This window comes from Aedes albopictus, chromosome 2 (genome assembly GCF_035046485.1).
Source record: "Aedes albopictus strain Foshan chromosome 2, AalbF5, whole genome shotgun sequence".
Taxonomy (NCBI): Eukaryota; Metazoa; Arthropoda; class Insecta; order Diptera; family Culicidae; genus Aedes; species Aedes albopictus.
In genome coordinates, this window is record NC_085137.1 from 39,724,748 (window position 1) to 39,743,171 (window position 18,424).

Genomic DNA, 18,424 nt, shown 5'->3' on the forward strand with positions numbered 1-18,424 from the left:
GCCAGCGTCGCCGAGGCGACGCGAAGGACGGGGCGACGGTACCGGCAATGCAGAGACGGTAAAGCAGAACCGACTGTAAGTAGACCGCCACTATTTCTATATTGATGGAAGAAGCCAAGTGAAGATTGTGTGAGAGTGGGAAGCGTTCGAGAAGCTAAAAATAGATTGATAGGAAAGTAGAAATCCGCACAGATAGGAGAGAGTAATAGGGAGAGGAAAAGTGAGAGTTTTGAAAATGTGAAGTGGGTACCCGAGTAGAAATGTAAGACGGATAGAATAAATGTTATTAGAAGTTTTGGTGTTTCTCTAAATGTTTGCAAGTTATTGTGTTAGTTTGAGTCTCCCGTTATTGATGCACTGATTGAAGGATAGTTTTCACGTTTCGTTCTTTTGTTGTTGTAGTTTTGTTGAAGTGTTGTTACTCCAAGTCGGACTGCTTGGGATACTCAGTCCTCCATTTCGGTCCTGAAGCGTGTAGGTAATTGTGGTCGAGACGGACTTGGCCGGTGATGAGATCAGTCGTCCACGTGCCTTCGGTATCGGTAGGAAGTCGCGTTTCCGGTTATTATTTGGGTCGGTCAGTCGATAGCGTTTTGAGTACTTTTTAAACGTGGGATATTTTGCTAGCTCGTTCGGTAGTTTGATTCAAAACTGAACTCGCCCTGAGGTTTGAGTTTGCCGGGCAACTTAGAACGACAGGTGGTCCTCTTCGGAGGTGGCGCATAAGCCACTTGTTTTCCCTTCAACCCGAAGCCCTAGTATAAATTCCCTGAGCCGCCTCGTGCCGGCTACAAGTTCTACCACACAAATTCAGTGAACTGGCCTCAAGTCTTTGCCCTTAGAAGATGCCTTGGGGTCTAAACTTAAGGTTTAGGAGGGAGACATTCACTTTCTATCGGGCAGTTTTTGCCAAATGACGATTTAGGGTGAGTTTCCTGTATACAAGGAAAGTGGTTGTTAAATGTCAAACAGTTCTACCACACAGAATCAGTGAACTGGCCTCAAGTCTTTGCCCTTAGTAGATGCCTTGGGGTCTAAACTTAAGGTTTAGGAGGGAGACGTTCACTTTCTATCGGGCAGTTTTTGCCAAATGACGATTTAGGGTGAGTTTCCTGTATACTAGGAAAAGTGGTTGTTAAAAGTCAAACATTTTTCCTACATGAAATCAGTGAACTGGCCTCAAGTCTTTGCCCTTAGTAGATGCCTTGGGGTTTAAACTTAAGGTTTAGGAGAAAGACGTTCACTTTCTATCGGGCAGTTTTTGCCAAATGACGATTTAGGGTGGGTTACCCATATACAAGGAAAGTGGTTGTTAAATGTCAAACAGTTCTACCGCACAGAATCAGTGAACTGGCCTCAAGTCTTTGCCCTTAGTAGATGCCTTGGGGTCTAAACTTAAGGTTTAGGAGGGAGACGTTCACTTTCTATCGGGCAGTTTTTGCCAAATGACGATTTAGGGTGAGTTTCCTGTATACTAGGAAAAGTGGTTGTTAAAAGTCAAACATTTTTCCTACATGCAATCAGTGAACTGGCCTCAAGTCTTTGCCCTTAGTAGATGCCTTGGGGTTTAAACTTAAGGTTTAGGAGAAAGACGTTCACTTTCTATCGGGCAGTTTTTGCCAAATGACGATTTAGGGTGGGTTACCCATATACAAGGAAAGTGGTTGTTAAATGTCAAACAGTTCTACCGCACAGAATCAGTGAACTGGCCTCAAGTCTTTGCCCTTAGTAGATGCCTTGGGGTCTAAACTTAAGGTTTAGGAGGGAGACGTTCACTTTCTATCGGGCAGTTTTTGCCAAATGACGATTTAGGGTGAGTTTCCTGTATACTAGGAAAAGTGGTTGTTAAAAGTCAAACATTTTTCCTACATGCAATCAGTGAACTGGCCTCAAGTCTTTGCCCTTAGTAGATGCCTTGGGGTTTAAACTTAAGGTTTAGGAGAAAGACGTTCACTTTCTATCGGGCAGTTTTTGCCAAATGACGATTTAGGGTGGGTTACCCATATACAAGGAAAGTGGTTGTTAAATGTCAAACAGTTCTACCGCACAGAATCAGTGAACTGGCCTCAAGTCTTTGCCCTTAGTAGATGCCTTGGGGTCTAAACTTAAGGTTTAGGAGGGAGACGTTCACTTTCTATCGGGCAGTTTTTGCCAAATGACGATTTAGGGTGAGTTTCCTGTATACTAGGAAAAGTGGTTGTTAAATGTCAAACAGTTCTACCGCACAGAATCAGTGAACTGGCCTCAAGTCTTTGCCCTTAGTAGATGCCTTGGGGTTTAAACTTAAGGTTTAGGAGAAAGACGTTCACTTTCTATCGGGCAGTTTTTGCCAAATGACGATTTAGGGTGGGTTACCCATATACAAGGAAAGTGGTTGTTAAATGTCAAACAGTTCTACCGCACAGAATCAGTGAACTGGCCTCAAGTCTTTGCCCTTAGTAGATGCCTTGGGGTCTAAACTTAAGGTTTAGGAGAAAGACGTTCACTTTCTATCGGGCAGTTTTTGCCAAATGACGATTTAGGGTGGGTTACCCATATACAAGGAAAGTGGTTGTTAAAAGTCAAACATTTTTCGTACATGAAATCAGTGAACTGGCCTCAAGTCTTTGCCCTTAGAAGATGACTTGGGGTCTAAACTTAAGGATTAGGAGGGAGACGTTCACTTTCTATCGGGCAGTTTTTGCCAAATGACGATTTAGGGTGGGTTACCCATATACAAGGAAAGTGGTTGTTAAAAGTCAAACATTTTTCCTACATGAAATCAGCGAACTGGCCTCAAGTCTTTGCTCTTAGTAGATGACTTGGGGTCTAAACTTAAGGTTTAGGAGGGAGACGTTCACTTTCTATCGGGCAGTTTTTGCCAAATGACGATTTAGGGTGGGTTACCCATATACAAGGAAAAGTGGTTGTTAAAAGTCAAACAGTTGTACCACACAAATTCAGTGAACTGGCCTCAAGTCTTTGCCCTTAGTAGATGACTTGGGGTCTTAACTTAAGGTTTAGGAGGGAGACGTTCACTTTCTATCGGGCAGTTTTTGTCAAATGACGATTTAGGGTGGGTTACCCAAATACAAGGAAAAGTGGTTGTTAAAAGTCAAACAGTTGTACCACACAAATTCAGTGAACTGGCCTCAAGTCTTTGCCCTTAGTAGATGACTTGGGGTCTTAACTTAAGGTTTAGGAGGGAGACGTTCACTTTCTATCGGGCAGTTTTTGTCAAATGACGATTTAGGGTGGGTTACCCATATACAAGGAAAAGTGGTTGTTAAAAGTCAAACAGTTCTACCACACAAATTCAGTGAACTGGCCTCAAGTCTTTGCCCTTAGTAGATGACTTGGGGTCTTAACTTAAGGTTTAGGAGGGAGACATTCACTTTCTATCGGGCAGTTTTTGCCAAATGACGATTTAGGGTGGGTTACCCATATACAAGGAAAAGTGGTTGTTAAAAGTCAAACATTTTTCCTACATGAAATCAGCGAACTGGCCTCAAGTCTTTGCTCTTAGTAGATGACTTGGGGTCTAAACTTAAGGTTTAGGAGGAAGACGTTCACTTTCTATCGGGCAGTTTTTGCCAAATGACGATTTAGGGTGGGTTACCCATATACAAGGAAAAGTGGTTGTTAAAAGTCAAACAGTTCTACCACACAAATTCAGTGAACTGGCCTCAAGTCTTTGCCCGTAGTAGATGACTTGGGGTCTTAACTCAAGGTTTAGGAGGGAGACATTCACTTTCTATCGGGCAGTTTTTGCCAAATGACGATTTAGGGTGAGTTTCCTGTATACTAGGAAAAGTGGTTGTTAAATGTCAAACAGTTCTACCACACAGAATCAGTGAACTGGCCTCAAGTCTTTGCCCTTAGTAGATGCATTGGGGTCTAAACTTAAGGTTTAGGAGGGAGACGTTCACTTTCTAACGGGCAGTTTTTGCCAAATGACGATTCAGGGTGGCGTTATCCATATACAAGGAAAAGTGGTTGTTAAAAGTCAAACAGTTCTACCACACAAATTCAGTGAACTGGCCTCAAGTCTTTGCCCTTAGTAGATGCCTTGGGGTCTTAACTTAAGGTTTTGGAGGGAGACGTTCACTTTCTATCGGGCAGTTTTTGCCAAATGACGATTTAGGGTGGGTTACCCATATACAAGGAAAGTGGTTGTTAAAAGTCAAACATTTTTCCTACATGAAATCAGCGAACTGGCCTCAAGTCTTTGCCCTTAGTAGATGCCTTGAGGTCTAAACTTAAGGTTTAGGAGGGAGACGTTCACTTTCTATCGGGCAGTTTTTGCCAAATGACGATTTAGGGTGGGTTACCCATATACAAGGAAAAGTGGTTGTTAAAAGTCAAACAGTTCTATCACACAAATTCATTGAACTGGCCTCAAGTCTTTGCCATTAGAAGATGACTTGGGGTCTAAACTTAAGGTTTAGGAGGAAGACGTTCACTTTCTATCGGGCAGTTTTTGCCAAATGACGATTTAGGGTGAGCTACCTGTATAGTAGGAAAAGTGGTTGTTAAATGTCAAACAGTTCTACCACACAGAATCAGTGAACTGGCCTCAAGTCTTTGCCCTTAGTAGATGCCTTGGGGTCTAAACTTAAGGTTTAGGAGGGAGACGTTCACTTTCTATCGGGCAGTTTTTGCCAAATGACGATTTAGGGTGGGTTACCCATATACAAGGAAAAGTGGTTGTTAAAAGTCAAACAGTTCTATCACACAAATTCATTGAACTGGCCTCAAGTCTTTGCCCTTAGTAGATGCCTTGGGGTCTAAACTTAAGGTTTAGGAGGGAGAAATTCACTTTCTATCGGGCAGTTTTTGCCAAATGACGATTTAGGGTGAGTTTCCTGTATACTAGGAAAAGTGGTTGTTAAATGTCAAACAGTTCTACCACACAGAATCAGTGAACTGGCCTCAAATCTTTGCCCTTAGTAGATGCCTTGGGGTCTAAACTTAAGGTTTAGGAGGGAGACGTTCACTTTCTATCGGGCAGTTTTTGCCAAATGACGATTTAGGGTGGGTTACCCATATACAAGGAAAAAGGTTGTTAAAAGTCAAACATTTTTCCTACATGAAATCAGTAAACTGGCCTCAAGTCTTTGCCCTTAGAAGATGATCTGGGGTCTAAACTTAAGGTTTAGGAGGGAGACGTTCACTTTCTATCGGGCAGTTTTTGCCAAATGACGATTTAGGGTGGGTTACCCATATACAAGGAAAAGTGGTTGTTAAAAGTCAAACAGTTCTACCACACAAATTCAGTGAACTGGCCTCAAGTCTTTGCCCTTAGAAGATGCCTTGGGGTCTAAACTTAAGGTTTAGGAGGGAGACATTCACTTTCTATCGGGCAGTTTTTGCCAAATGACGATTTAGGGTGAGTTTCCTGTATACAAGGAAAGTGGTTGTTAAATGTCAAACAGTTCTACCACACAGAATCAGTGAACTGGCCTCAAGTCTTTGCCCTTAGTAGATGCCTTGGGGTCTAAACTTAAGGTTTAGGAGGGAGACGTTCACTTTCTATCGGGCAGTTTTTGCCAAATGACGATTTAGGGTGAGTTTCCTGTATACTAGGAAAAGTGGTTGTTAAAAGTCAAACATTTTTCCTACATGAAATCAGTGAACTGGCCTCAAGTCTTTGCCCTTAGTAGATGCCTTGGGGTTTAAACTTAAGGTTTAGGAGAAAGACGTTCACTTTCTATCGGGCAGTTTTTGCCAAATGACGATTTAGGGTGGGTTACCCATATACAAGGAAAGTGGTTGTTAAATGTCAAACAGTTCTACCGCACAGAATCAGTGAACTGGCCTCAAGTCTTTGCCCTTAGTAGATGCCTTGGGGTCTAAACTTAAGGTTTAGGAGGGAGACGTTCACTTTCTATCGGGCAGTTTTTGCCAAATGACGATTTAGGGTGAGTTTCCTGTATACTAGGAAAAGTGGTTGTTAAAAGTCAAACATTTTTCCTACATGAAATCAGTGAACTGGCCTCAAGTCTTTGCCCTTAGTAGATGCCTTGGGGTTTAAACTTAAGGTTTAGGAGAAAGACGTTCACTTTCTATCGGGCAGTTTTTGCCAAATGACGATTTAGGGTGGGTTACCCATATACAAGGAAAGTGGTTGTTAAATGTCAAACAGTTCTACCGCACAGAATCAGTGAACTGGCCTCAAGTCTTTGCCCTTAGTAGATGCCTTGGGGTCTAAACTTAAGGTTTAGGAGGGAGACGTTCACTTTCTATCGGGCAGTTTTTGCCAAATGACGATTTAGGGTGAGTTTCCTGTATACTAGGAAAAGTGGTTGTTAAATGTCAAACAGTTCTACCGCACAGAATCAGTGAACTGGCCTCAAGTCTTTGCCCTTAGTAGATGCCTTGGGGTCTAAACTTAAGGTTTAGGAGGGAGACGTTCACTTTCTATCGGGCAGTTTTTGCCAAATGACGATTTAGGGTGGGTTACCCATATACAAGGAAAAGTGGTTGTTAAAAGTCAAACAGTTCTACCACACAAATTCAGTGAACTGGCCTCAAGTCTTTGCCCTTAGTAGATGAATTGGGGTCTAAACTTAAGGTTTAGGAGGGAGACATTCACTTTCTATCGGGCAGTTTTTGCCAAATGACGATTTAGGGTGGGTTACCCATATACAAGGAAAGTGGTTGTTAAAAGTCAAACATTTTCCCTACATGAAATCAGTGAACTGGCCCCAAATCACATTAGTATTCTATCAGAGGTGATCTTTTGCGGATATGCTACATTTTTCATGTGATGCTACATTTTTCATGTCATGCAACAACTTTCATGGCATGCACTTTTTGTATCATGCAACATTATTGTTATAAGTGACATACAACCAATACTATTACTCTCATGAAGGTGACATCCCAAGTAACCACGATGCTGGAAGCCTCATTGTATGCTGATATACGGTGCATTTAGAGCAAACATTAGTTTACATGCAAACTTAAAGTTGATTTAAAGTGGAAATGGGCAATTATGCGACTGCTCCAAGATTATACCAGTTTAATCTTAATTTGATTCTATAATTGCCCACTTCCACTTTAAATCAACCTTAAGTTTGCATGTAAAGTAATGATTGCACTAAATACACCGTATATCTGCATGCAATAAGGCTTCAGCACCGTGGTTACTTGGGATTTTACAGGCATGCAACATTTTCCATGCGATGCTACAATTTTCATATCTGCAACATGTCAGCTACATTCTTTCTATTGTTTGACATCCTACCCACATTAGTATTCTATCAGAGGTGATCTTTTGCGGACATGCTACATTTTTCTTGTGATGCTACATTTTTCATGTCATGCAACAACTTTAATGGCATACACCTTTTGTATCATGCAACATTATTGTTATAAGTGACATACAACCAATACTAGTATTCTCATGAAGGTGACATTTTACAGGCATGCAACGTTTTCCATGCGATGCAACAATTTTCATATCAGCAACATGTCAGCTACATTCTTTCTATTGTTTGACATCCTACCCACATTAGTATTCTATCAGAGGTGATCTTTTGCGGACATGCTACATTTTTCTTGTGATGCTATATTTTTCATGTCATGCAACAACTTTCATGGCATGCACTTTTTGTATCATGCAACATTATTGTTATAAGTGACATACAACCAATACTAGTATTCTCATGAAGGTGACATTTTACAGGCATGCAACGTTTTCCATGCGATGCAACAATTTTCATATCTGCAACATGTCAGCTACATTCTCTCTATTGTTTGACATCCTACCCACATTAGTATTCTATCAGAGGTGATCTTTTGCGGACATGCTACATTTTTCTTGTGATGCTACATTTTTCATGTCATGCAACAACTTTAATGGCATACACCTTTTGTATCATGCAACATTATTGTTATAAGTGACATACAACCAATACTAGTACTCTCATGAAGGTGACATTTTGGAGGCATGCAACATTTTTCATGAGATGCAACATTCTCAATGTCATGCAACGTGTTTTATATCGTGCAACATTTTTAATATCGCATGACACTACATCGCATGACGCCTACATAGGTATTCTTATGGAGGTAACGTTTTGCAGCATGCAACATTTTTTTTGGCTATGTAACCATACCATGCAACATTTTTCATAGCAATGCAACTTTTTCACGTTGCGCAACATTTTCAGTTGTTGCGATGGATCGGACACATGTTTTACAGGATTAATCTTTTATCGGTACAAAGTCACCCCTTTGTTCAAGTACGGTACAAAAACTGGTTGTTAGATTCCCACCAACCAGTAGAAACACGGAAAAATAAAACTGGTTGATGAAAGCTGGTTGTTAGATTCACAGAAGTAAAAATGTATGCTTCGTAACTGCGGCTTGCGTGTTATGTTTTTTGAGTTGTTGTTTACGTCGACAGACAAGAACCATAGATCGTTAATTAAACATACTCGTTGAAGTTTAAAATATACCCACGTTGAATTCATACGAAAAGGTTGTGTAAAATAACTGAACGTAAAATGAGTACTTTTCACTTTCGTTAGCAATCCATGGACGTGAATGCAATTTAGAGCATATTGGATTCAGTTCGAGTTTGGTTTGAATTGGTTTTGGAAGTGGATTGTATTGGATTTGATTGAATTGGGTTTGACATTTGAGTGGATTTGGATTGGATTTGGATTGGATTTGGATTGGATTTGGATTGGATTTGGATTGGATTTGGATTGAATTTGGATTGGATTTGGATTAGATTTGAATTGGATTTGGATTGGATTAGGATTGGATTTGGATTGGATTTGGATTGGATTTGGATTGGATTTGGATTGGATTTGGATTGGATTTGGATTGGATTTGGATTGGGTTTGGATTGGATTTGGATTGGATTTGGATTGGATTTGGATTGGATTTGGATTGGATTTGGATTGGATTTGGATTGGATTTGGATTGGATTTGGATTGGATTTGGATTGGATTTGGATTGGATTTGGATTGGATTTGGATTGGATTTGGATTGGATTTGGATTGGATTTGGATTGGATTTGGATTGGATTTGGATTGGATTTGGATTGGATTTGGATTGGATTTGGATTGGATTTGCATTGGATTTGGATTGGATTTGGATTGGATTTGGATTGGATTTGGATTGGATTTGGATTGGATTGGATTTGGATTTGATTTGGATTGGATTTGGATTGGATTTGGATTGGATTTGGATTGGATTTGGATTAGATTTGGATTGGTTTTGGATTGGTTTTGGATTGGATTTGGATTGGATTGGTTTCGGATTGGATTTGGATTGGATTTTGATTGGATTTGGATTGGATTTGGATTGGATGTGGATTGGATTTGGATTGGATTTGGATTGGATTTGGATTGGATTTGGATTGGATTTGGATTGGATTTGGATTGGATTTGGATTGGATTTGGATTGGATTTGGATTGGATTTGGATTGGATTTGGATTGGATTTGGATTGGATTTGGATTGGATTTGGATTGGATTTGGATTGGATTTGGATTGAATTTGGATTGGATTTGGATTGGATTTGGATTGGATTTGGATTGGATTTGGATTGGATTTGGATTGGATTTGGATTGGATTTGGATTGGATTTGGATTGGATTGGATTTGGATTTGATTTGGATTGGATTTGGATTGGTTTTGGATTGGTTTTGGATTGGATTATGATTTGATTTTGATTGGACTTGGATTGGATTTGGATTGGATTGGATTTGGATTGGATTTAGATTGGATTTGGATTTGATTTGGATTGGATTTGGATTGGATTTGGATTGGATTTGGATTGGATTTGAATTGGATTTGGATTGGATTTGGATTGGATTTAAGATTGGATTTGGATTGGATTTGGATTGGATTTGGATTGGATTTGGATTGGATTTGGATTGGATTTGGATTGGATTTGGATTGGATTTGGATTGGATTTGGATTGGATTTGGATTGGATTTGGATTGGATTTGGATTGGATTTGGATTGGATTTGGATTGGATTTGGATTGGATTTGGATTGGATTTGGATTGGATTTGGATTGGATTTGGATTGGATTTGGATTGGATTTGGATTTGATTTGGATTTGATTTGGATTGGATTTGGATTGGATTTGGATTGGATTTGGATTGGATTTGGATTGGATTTGAATTGGATTTGGACTGGATTTGGATTGGATTTGGATTGGATTTGGATTTAGATTGGAGTTCGATAGAATTTGGATTGGATTTGAATTGGATTTGGACTGGATTTGGATTGGATTTGGATTGGATTTGGATTTAGATTGGAGTTCGATAGAATTTGGATTGGATTTGGATTTGGATTGGATTTGGATTGGATTTGGATTGGATTTGGATTGGATTTGGATTGGATTTGGATTGGATTTGGATTGGATTTGGATTGGATTTGGATTGGATTTGGATTGGATTTGGATTGGATTTGAATTGGATTTGGATTGCATTTGGATTGGATTTGGATTGGATTTGGTTTGGATTTGGATTGGATTTTAATTGGATTTGGATTGGATTTCGATTGGATTTCGATTGGATTTTGATTGGATTTGGATTTGGATTGGATTTGGATTTGGATTGGATTTGGATTGAATTCGAATGGGATTTGGATTGGATTTATGTAGATTGGATTGGATTTGGATTTGGATTGGATTTGTATTGGATTTTTATTGGATTTGGATTTGTTTTGGATTGGATTTGAATTGGATTTCAATTGGAATTGTGATTGGAATTAGATATGGATTGTATTTTGATTGGATTTGGATTAGATTTAATTTTCATTTGGATTTGGATTTGGTTTGGATTGTATTTGGTTTGGATTTAAATTCGATTTGGATTGGATCATTGCACATAGTGGTTTCTGCTTTTAGTAGTGTTGCGTGTACGAACACGCTGCATTACACGAACACCATGGTGTGCAATTGAGTTACTGGTGGAAAATAGTAAACAAAGATCAGCTGTTCCCAGCAAAATCAGCATTAGTGTTCGTGACACCGCGCTGCGAAACCACTATGAGTCTCTTGTGGGCATTGACCAATCCAAATTCCTGTGTGGTAGTGGTTTGTGTTCAGATTTCCCGTGTTAATCTATCTGTAAGAACTTTGTAAACATCTTTTGTTCTTACGTATATGGATAGCCTTGCATTAGGTTTAGTGAGACATTTTTTGGACAACTCAATGACGGGCCACTGACGCTACGCTGCCGATCACTGCGTAAAATCTTCGCGTCCGTTTGAGAAGAGCTTTAAAACTTTGTCAACAAACAGTGATGCACTGTCGCTGTCAGTGCAGCAAATTTTTTCGTCCCTGCTCGTCTGTGTTCTACAAAAACTCATTTTTTAGCAATTATTTGTGGGTTTTTCGTGAAAATTTTGTGTTTCCAATGTAATCTAGTGTTTGGGCATCCCCGGAAACATGACCTCATCGATCAGAGTGAAAACCGAACCGGTAGCAGCTTGGGAAAGTTTCGACACCGTTTGTCGTCTGTGCATGAGCGAAGAGTCTCTTGGCGACGTGTTCAGGGAAGAGGGCCTGGTCCAATGGATATGGGACTATCTCGCGATTTTGGTAATGTATATGATTTGGGATTGTATTGTTAAAATAAATCTAACATGAGAAGTTTTTGTTCAGGTATCCAGGGAGGACCGCTTGAGTCGAGTCGTCTGCACCATCTGCCGAATACAGCTTACTGAATTTCATCGGTTCCGGATTCGATGCCAGGATGTGCAAGGCACTTTGCTGTTCACGATTCGGCAAGAGGACAAGCGTAGTATGTATTTAGGTTCCGACCCGGGAAACTTGGACAGCCGCCATCGGGCGTGCCGATTGTGTATGAGTGAAGAATCGCTCGGCAGCGTATTTAAACAGGAAGGCCTTCATGAGTTGATGTTGGATTATCTCTCGATTGTGTTGTACTGCGAGGACCGCCTCAGTCACAATATCTGTGCTATCTGTCGATGGCAGCTGACCGAGTTCCATCAGTTTCGGATTCGTTGTCAGGAGGTGCAAAGCGTTCTCCAATCTCGGATGCTGGCTGGGAACTCTGGAGTCCAACAAGTCGAGCCCTTGAGAAACTCGACAATCAAGTCTGAAGCTACGTCTTGGTTGGAACCAGTTGAAGCAGGTAATGCGTCAGGAAGCACGCGTGTCGAGACCTATGTTGAAACGAGGTAAGTGTAGGATAATAGGATCTGTATTATTAAAATCGGAGGTTTGCAGATCGTGTACTGTGGTTCACTTGGTACATATAACGCAAAGGCATATAAAAAGCTCCACGATAAACAAAACATTCTTTCTTCACTTTAAAATTTTAATTATTGATCAAGTTATTTTAATCAGTGAACAGCTCAAATCATGCCTTTTTTTCTGCATAACCTACTATTTAAATGACGGATTTGATGAATATTTTACTGAAACATTGGCGACACTAATCCTCTCAACTTGAAAAGGATTAGTCTTAACGTCTCAGTTCAACGTTTCAAATAAAATAACCTGGCTGAAACCATTTGAATAACAGTTTCTTCAGTTCCAGAGACTTTTCGAAACAAGAAATCGAAGATGGGTCAGTAAATGTATATGACCAGCAAAAACCGAGCGACTTGGATACAAATAATCAAATAGTAAATGAAACTATAAACGTAAAAACTGAACCGTTTGATGAAGTTAACATTTGTATCGAAGAAAACAAGGCGGCTGAGATGCAACCCGCCATGGTGTACATACCATCTGACATAGTAACCAAGCAGGAAACAACGAGTCCTGCAGAAAATCACCTTGATTCTGAAACTGAGCCTCCCAATGATACGGAAGATTCTATTGTTGTCGAGGAAGTAAAAATTGAACCTCGTCCAAAGAAACCTCCGTATAGACCAAAGGAACTAATATCCCCGTGCTATTTGTGCGAGAGAGTTTGTAAAACCAAAGACAAACTAAAACGCCACATTAAGATCGTTCACGGGCCAAGGCTGCACGAGTGTCAGATTTGCAACTTTAAGGCTTCTTTGAAGTAAGTTTCTGTTTCTCGTCGTGATTTGTTGAAATTTTAAAATTAATTTGTTTTTTCTTCTTACAGCCGGGATCTAAGAAAGCATTTACAGACCAAGCTACATTTCAAAAAATTGCATGAATCTCTTGGGGATGAGGCTTTCGCAGTGCCCGTTCAAAGCAAAAAAGTGAGCGACAGTGAGCAATCTGCTAATGAACCGGAAGTACAAGTAAAGGAAGAGATATCGGAAGTTCAAGTAAAGGAAGAGATACCGGAAGTTCAAATTAAGCAAGAGATAGAACAATCCAATGATAACGAGGATGAAGAAACGTTGATCGAGGAAATGAAATCGGATAGCATGGGCGGCTCGGATGGTAACGAACCATCGAATCAGACGGAATCAGAAGGACAGCAGTTGCAGTGTGATGTTTGCCACAAAATGTTCCCCATGGATAGGGAGAAATTGCTGAACCACAAGTGGTATGCCCATGGATTCAACAAGTTCGAGTGTCCCATATGCGGAAGGCCATTTTTGCTGCAGTAAGTAGTTTAGAACACCATGTGATAAATATATGGGCGACCCAATGAATACTGAATTCCAGATTTCGAATGCAACTTCATATGCGTACACACGAAGGACCGAAAAGCCGAGGGAAGCAAAAGGACCAAGAAGACCCAACCATTGCCAAACCATTCAAATGTGAAGTATGCCAGGAGGAATTCCGGCTCAAAAAGACATACAACTATCACAGGAGGCAAAAACACGGTCTAACAGACTATGTGTGCAGTATTTGCGAAAAGCCTTTTGCCTATCCGTAAGAGATGGTTTAAAAGGAAATTGAGAAAAAATAATATTTAAAAATTAAAATTTACACCGCAGGTATCAACTGAAGGAGCATATGGAACAGAATGATCACAGCCGTATCGTCAAGCGGGGTCCCAATAAGATGCGGGTTCAAATAAAAGGCGATGGCAGTGGCAAAAGCTACACGTGCGGCATCTGTCATAAGATATTCAACGCCCTGGCTTCACTGTACACCCACCAGAAAATGACGCACGCGGAAAAAACTCACAAATGTTCTATTTGCGATAAAGCGTTTGCATTTCGGTAAGTTTTCAGAACATTTGAAAATCGTAAATGATAAATATTTTTATTTCATATTTTCAGGTCTATGCTAAAAGTGCACGTGGAGAAAAGACACGAAAATCCCAAACCTCGCAAACCTCGAAAAACGAAAACTCCAGCAACAAAAATTCCGGCTGCTGGCGATGGGCCGCTGACCAGGGCGAAAAACTCTGAAACTAAACCGCCGCGGGCCATTCCAAACTATTGCGAAGACTCAGATGATTAACAGTCGTCAATCAGCTTAAATGTTCCGAGTGCTCGGGGAAAAGGTAATCGATATGAATGATACTCATTACTAGTTGCAAATTTGCATCGATTTACTATATTGAAGTACTAGATGATTGAATCGGTTTTCTTAAGTCGAATCTTATAAATTATTTCCAGAATGAAGCAAAATGATTTCAAAGTCATTATTTAGATATCACTGCACTTTTCGAATTTGTACTTACGTTAAGCCTCCGCATACCGCTCCTATCCATGTCCACACATTCTCTCCGTTTTGCCTTTTCTAGCACTGGAGTATTGTTTCTTTCTGTGCTTACAACTCTACTTACCTACCTTGATTCCTCCAGTTTCCCCGTACGTTTAGGGTTTGCAGGTCCTCCCAAACACTGCTGAATTTTGTTTTCACATTATTATTTCCTACAATGATGATGATGAAGACATGGTAAAATTTTCAGCCAAACATATTTATAATTGCCAAAGTTACACTAAATTTAATATGACGGATTTTGGGAGAAAATTCGACTCATTTCTATTTGCATGTTACAGTATCTCGTACTCGTTTCATATACATAATTGAATTTCAAACCTCACGGTACGTTAAATTAGGAAAAGCAATCACTCTGTAATTATCACACTCTATGTGCGGTACATTCTTTTTTTTGGTAGATTGGTCGATCATCAAAGACGGGTTTCGTGGTCTAGTGCTACCTTTTCTGATTCGTATGCAGAAGGTCTTGGGTTCAATCCCTGGCCCGTCCCTTTCCTCCTACTTTGTATCATTTCTATATAGTTTCTTTCTCATTTCTACATATACGACTCATGTATATTCAAATGTTCATAGCCGTAACTGGAACAGAAACTGGTTGAAAAAGCCGTTTTCCTTCCTTCCAACTTTCACAGCACAGTGTAAATCTATCAAATAATGCGTTACGCGTACGTGTTCAGAGTAATAAACACACTAATCTTTCGCCCTTCGTCTGGCATCCACGCACCAATGTGTGAACCCATTCCCACCAACACTAAGACATCCGCATGGATTTGGGCAGACGCAGAGGTATATTTGATCTGCTGTGGATACAAACGATTGCAACCATCACTTCATTTCATCTCCCCATATTGATCTGCAACCTGACGTGGTAAGCGCCATTGTCGCCTAAAAATAGAAGATCACCAACACTCACACACTGAAGATGTCTGCTTAGTTCCCGGCAGAAATCTCATTGGTTCTTTGCGTGAGTGTAGCTGGTCTGGCGATATGTACTGGAGTAGCATCCACGGACGGTCAATCAAGCTTTCGAGCTAAAGCTCTAGCTCATTAGTCATATGATCATCAAGGTCGTCCAATCAGTTGGTTTATTTAGCATTTCAATTATGCCAATTCCCGTTTATTGAACTTTGGTAATGTAAACTTCAACAAAAATTAGAACAGTTTAATACACACGTTATCATATGTTCACGTTTATACGCGTCAATGTTTCATTCTGGTTCCATTTTTATCACTTCTACCTCGAACATAAAAACCATTTCATCATTCTGCGGACAATTATCATTCGCGTTCGATAGTTTTTCCATTTCAACATGCTGCTTATCCATTGTACTATTCTCCGGATGCTTTCTTCTAATATGTTGATTCAGCTTCGTTTTGGATGTGTACTGTTTGGAGCATTTCAAGCATGAATGTATCGATTTACCTCTCCGAAGGTTATTCTCTGAACGTACCTTCTGATCAGAGCTGATCGAACTTCCAAGTGATGGTGACTTAGATTTCTGCTTCTTTCGTTCGTGTCCTTCCATGTGCTTCATCAATCTACAGCTGAGATAAAAAAAACGGATAAAATTTTATAAAATGATTCACACAAAGATACACATTAGTATAGGACAAACATCAAATTCTCGCTCCAGTCAACTTTTTTGATTCCATTTAGGTCCCATAAAACTGTGCAAAATTTCAGCGCAATCGGTGAAACTATAATTTAGCGCAAGCGGTTCAAAGTTTTCATAGGATTTACTATGGGAAAAGTTACACTTTCAAACAAAAAATCCCAGAGGTCGCCCCTTGTTTCCTTAATTCAAATCGATCAACGCTTCTTGTAGATTAATCATTTATGAAACTTTCCTTAGAAGACCGCAAAACAATTGAATGCTTGTGGAAAAAGTTATTGATTTATTACCGATTAGTGATCCAACGAACGGCTTTTTGTTTTGTTTTATCAGCAGCACTGCTGCTGAGGGCCCATATAGCCGAGGCGGTAAACGCACGGGTATTCAGCATGACCATGCTGAGGGTGACGGGTTCGATTCCCGGTCGGTCCAGGATCTTTTCGTAATGGAAATTTCCTTGACTTCCTTGGGCATAGAGTATCTTCGTGCCTGCCACACGATATACGCATGCAAAATGGTCATTGGCAGAGGAAGCTTTCAGTTAATAACTGTGGAAGTGCTCATAGAACACTAAGCTGAGAAGCAGGCTTTGTCCCAATGAGGACGTTACGCCAAGAAGAGAGAGAGAGAGATGTGCGACCTAAATGGGATCTAAAAAGTCGACTGGAGCGAGGATTTATTTTTTTCATACAAGCGAGTCCCATACTAATACACATACCGTAGCCGAAATCGAAAACCGCAAATTTCACATTCGTGGTCTCTCGGCTTGTGGACATAAATGTTGTGATTTCCCAAGGCAGCTTTAGTACTGAACGTTTTTTGGCAGATTTCACATCTGATGGCATCCGTATTGATGATGGTTTCCTTACTAGAACGCTTATGGATAGGATCATGCGTTTGCATGTGTCTCTCTATTTGGTGTCTGTAAATGAGAAATTATCGGCTCCGTGAAGCGCGTAATACGCGATTGAGCATTGCAGGAATAACTTACCGATACGCGATTGGTTTTCCGCAAATCGGACAACAGTGCTCCTTTGCTCCATGAGTAAATCTCTTATGTGCATACAGAGTTCGTTTGATCTGGAATGTCTTTGGGCACACGTCGCACTTGAAGGGTCTGTCGATTGTTATTCCTATTTTGTCGGGCTCAGTTGGTGGAAGTATATCGGATAGTTCTTCATCATGGCAATTAATTTCAAGTTTTGCTCCTTCAACAATCATCTCCGTCTTAACCTCATACAGTTCTTCAGCTGGAGTGTCCTGGAAAATCGATGATTGGTTATTGTTATTAGGATTATACAAAACTTTCGATAGTCTACTACCGGCTGTTGCATTCCAAAGCAAGATTTCTCACATGGCTCAGATTTCACATTCCAGAGTGTATTCAACGTACATTGATCCATATTTTTTATATAAGTCAAGCGTTGTTATTCGTTGAGTCTCGCTCTTTCTCTCGATTGCCGATCACATTATCTGAAAAATTGCAAACTAGGTAGATATGTAGTAATGCGAAACCATTGCAATAGAAATTATGTGCATACAAAGGTTTGAACAAAACGTAAACGCATATCGTTAGAGTAAAGTGGGGCAAATGTTCGAGTGGGACAAAAGTTTCTTTTAAAGTTTTTGAGCTCAATTCAAATTATTTCTTTCGGGTGTCAACCCGTAACGTGGGTAGATCACCTTGGAATGGTGTGTTACGGTGTAAGATCTACCATATCAAGTTTTGAACTTGCTATTTTCCGGCCGGGTTTATTTAAATGCAGGAACATTCCAGGATCAAAATTTGGTGTACTTTTTCACACTATTTATTTAATTTATTTATTTTTTTTACTCTATTTATTTTTCACTGCTAAAATACCGTTTGTTTCAGAGGGATGCAGGTAAATTTAACCTATATATAAATAACCATTTACAAATATATAACAGTGGAGAACGTATCACAATTTAATACTATTTTCTATTTCAGATTTACAAGCAGGCAATCAGCGATCATAGCGGCGAATTATCTCTTTCTTTAGAAAGGTCAAGATTACCGTACGATACAGTGACAAGTAGACCGCGTCGATTTATTCGTGCCGAGTTCCATAATTATGGTTTCTTTTTCGAACACTTACGATAATGTATTTTTGTTTTTCATCACATCTTCAACTTATATTACGGGTTGCGAACTTTCGCGGATAATTAATATGTACAACGGTTTTATTATAAGCAATCTTATTAA

At 39.9% G+C, this 18,424-nt stretch overlaps 3 protein-coding genes across 3 annotated transcripts in view; 1 reads left to right on the plus strand and 2 right to left on the minus strand.

Moving 5' to 3' along the window:
• The window catches only part of LOC109622949 (hypermethylated in cancer 2 protein-like), a 301,534-nt gene that overhangs the window by 65,686 nt on the left and 217,424 nt on the right, over positions 1–18,424 (minus strand). The window lies entirely within an intron of this gene.
• Positions 11,270–14,480, plus strand: LOC109421272 (zinc finger protein 134-like). Its single transcript, XM_020075976.3, has 7 exons — positions 11,270–11,551; positions 11,615–12,153; positions 12,510–12,989; positions 13,056–13,508; positions 13,571–13,783; positions 13,849–14,076; positions 14,137–14,480. The coding sequence occupies exons 1-7, from the start codon at positions 11,399–11,401 to the stop codon at positions 14,318–14,320; spliced, it is 2,250 nt and encodes a 749-aa protein (XP_019931535.2). The 5' UTR covers positions 11,270–11,398; the 3' UTR covers positions 14,321–14,480.
• On the minus strand, positions 15,266–17,842 carry LOC115265189 (zinc finger protein 782-like). Its single transcript, XM_062849498.1, has 4 exons — positions 17,523–17,842; positions 17,192–17,460; positions 16,919–17,122; positions 15,266–16,132 (listed from the first exon to the last, which is right to left on the minus strand). The coding sequence occupies exons 1-4, from the start codon at positions 17,601–17,603 to the stop codon at positions 15,796–15,798; spliced, it is 891 nt and encodes a 296-aa protein (XP_062705482.1). The 5' UTR covers positions 17,604–17,842; the 3' UTR covers positions 15,266–15,795.

Excerpts from the sequence above, each read along its gene's own strand:
- LOC115265189 (XM_062849498.1), bottom strand. The coding sequence starts at position 17,603 with ATGGATCAATGTACGTTGAATACACTCTGGAATGTGAAATCTGAGCCA. Across the intron at positions 17,461-17,522 it reads GCTTTGGAATGCAACAGCCG|GACACTCCAGCTGAAGAACT; the intron begins GTAGTAGACTAT and ends TCGATTTTCCAG. Across the intron at positions 17,123-17,191 it reads GGAAAACCAATCGCGTATCG|ACACCAAATAGAGAGACACA; the intron begins GTAAGTTATTCC and ends TCTCATTTACAG.
- LOC109421272 (XM_020075976.3), top strand. The coding sequence starts at position 11,399 with ATGACCTCATCGATCAGAGTGAAAACCGAACCGGTAGCAGCTTGGGAA. Across the intron at positions 12,990-13,055 it reads AACTTTAAGGCTTCTTTGAA|CCGGGATCTAAGAAAGCATT; the intron begins GTAAGTTTCTGT and ends TTCTTCTTACAG. Across the intron at positions 14,077-14,136 it reads GATAAAGCGTTTGCATTTCG|GTCTATGCTAAAAGTGCACG; the intron begins GTAAGTTTTCAG and ends TCATATTTTCAG.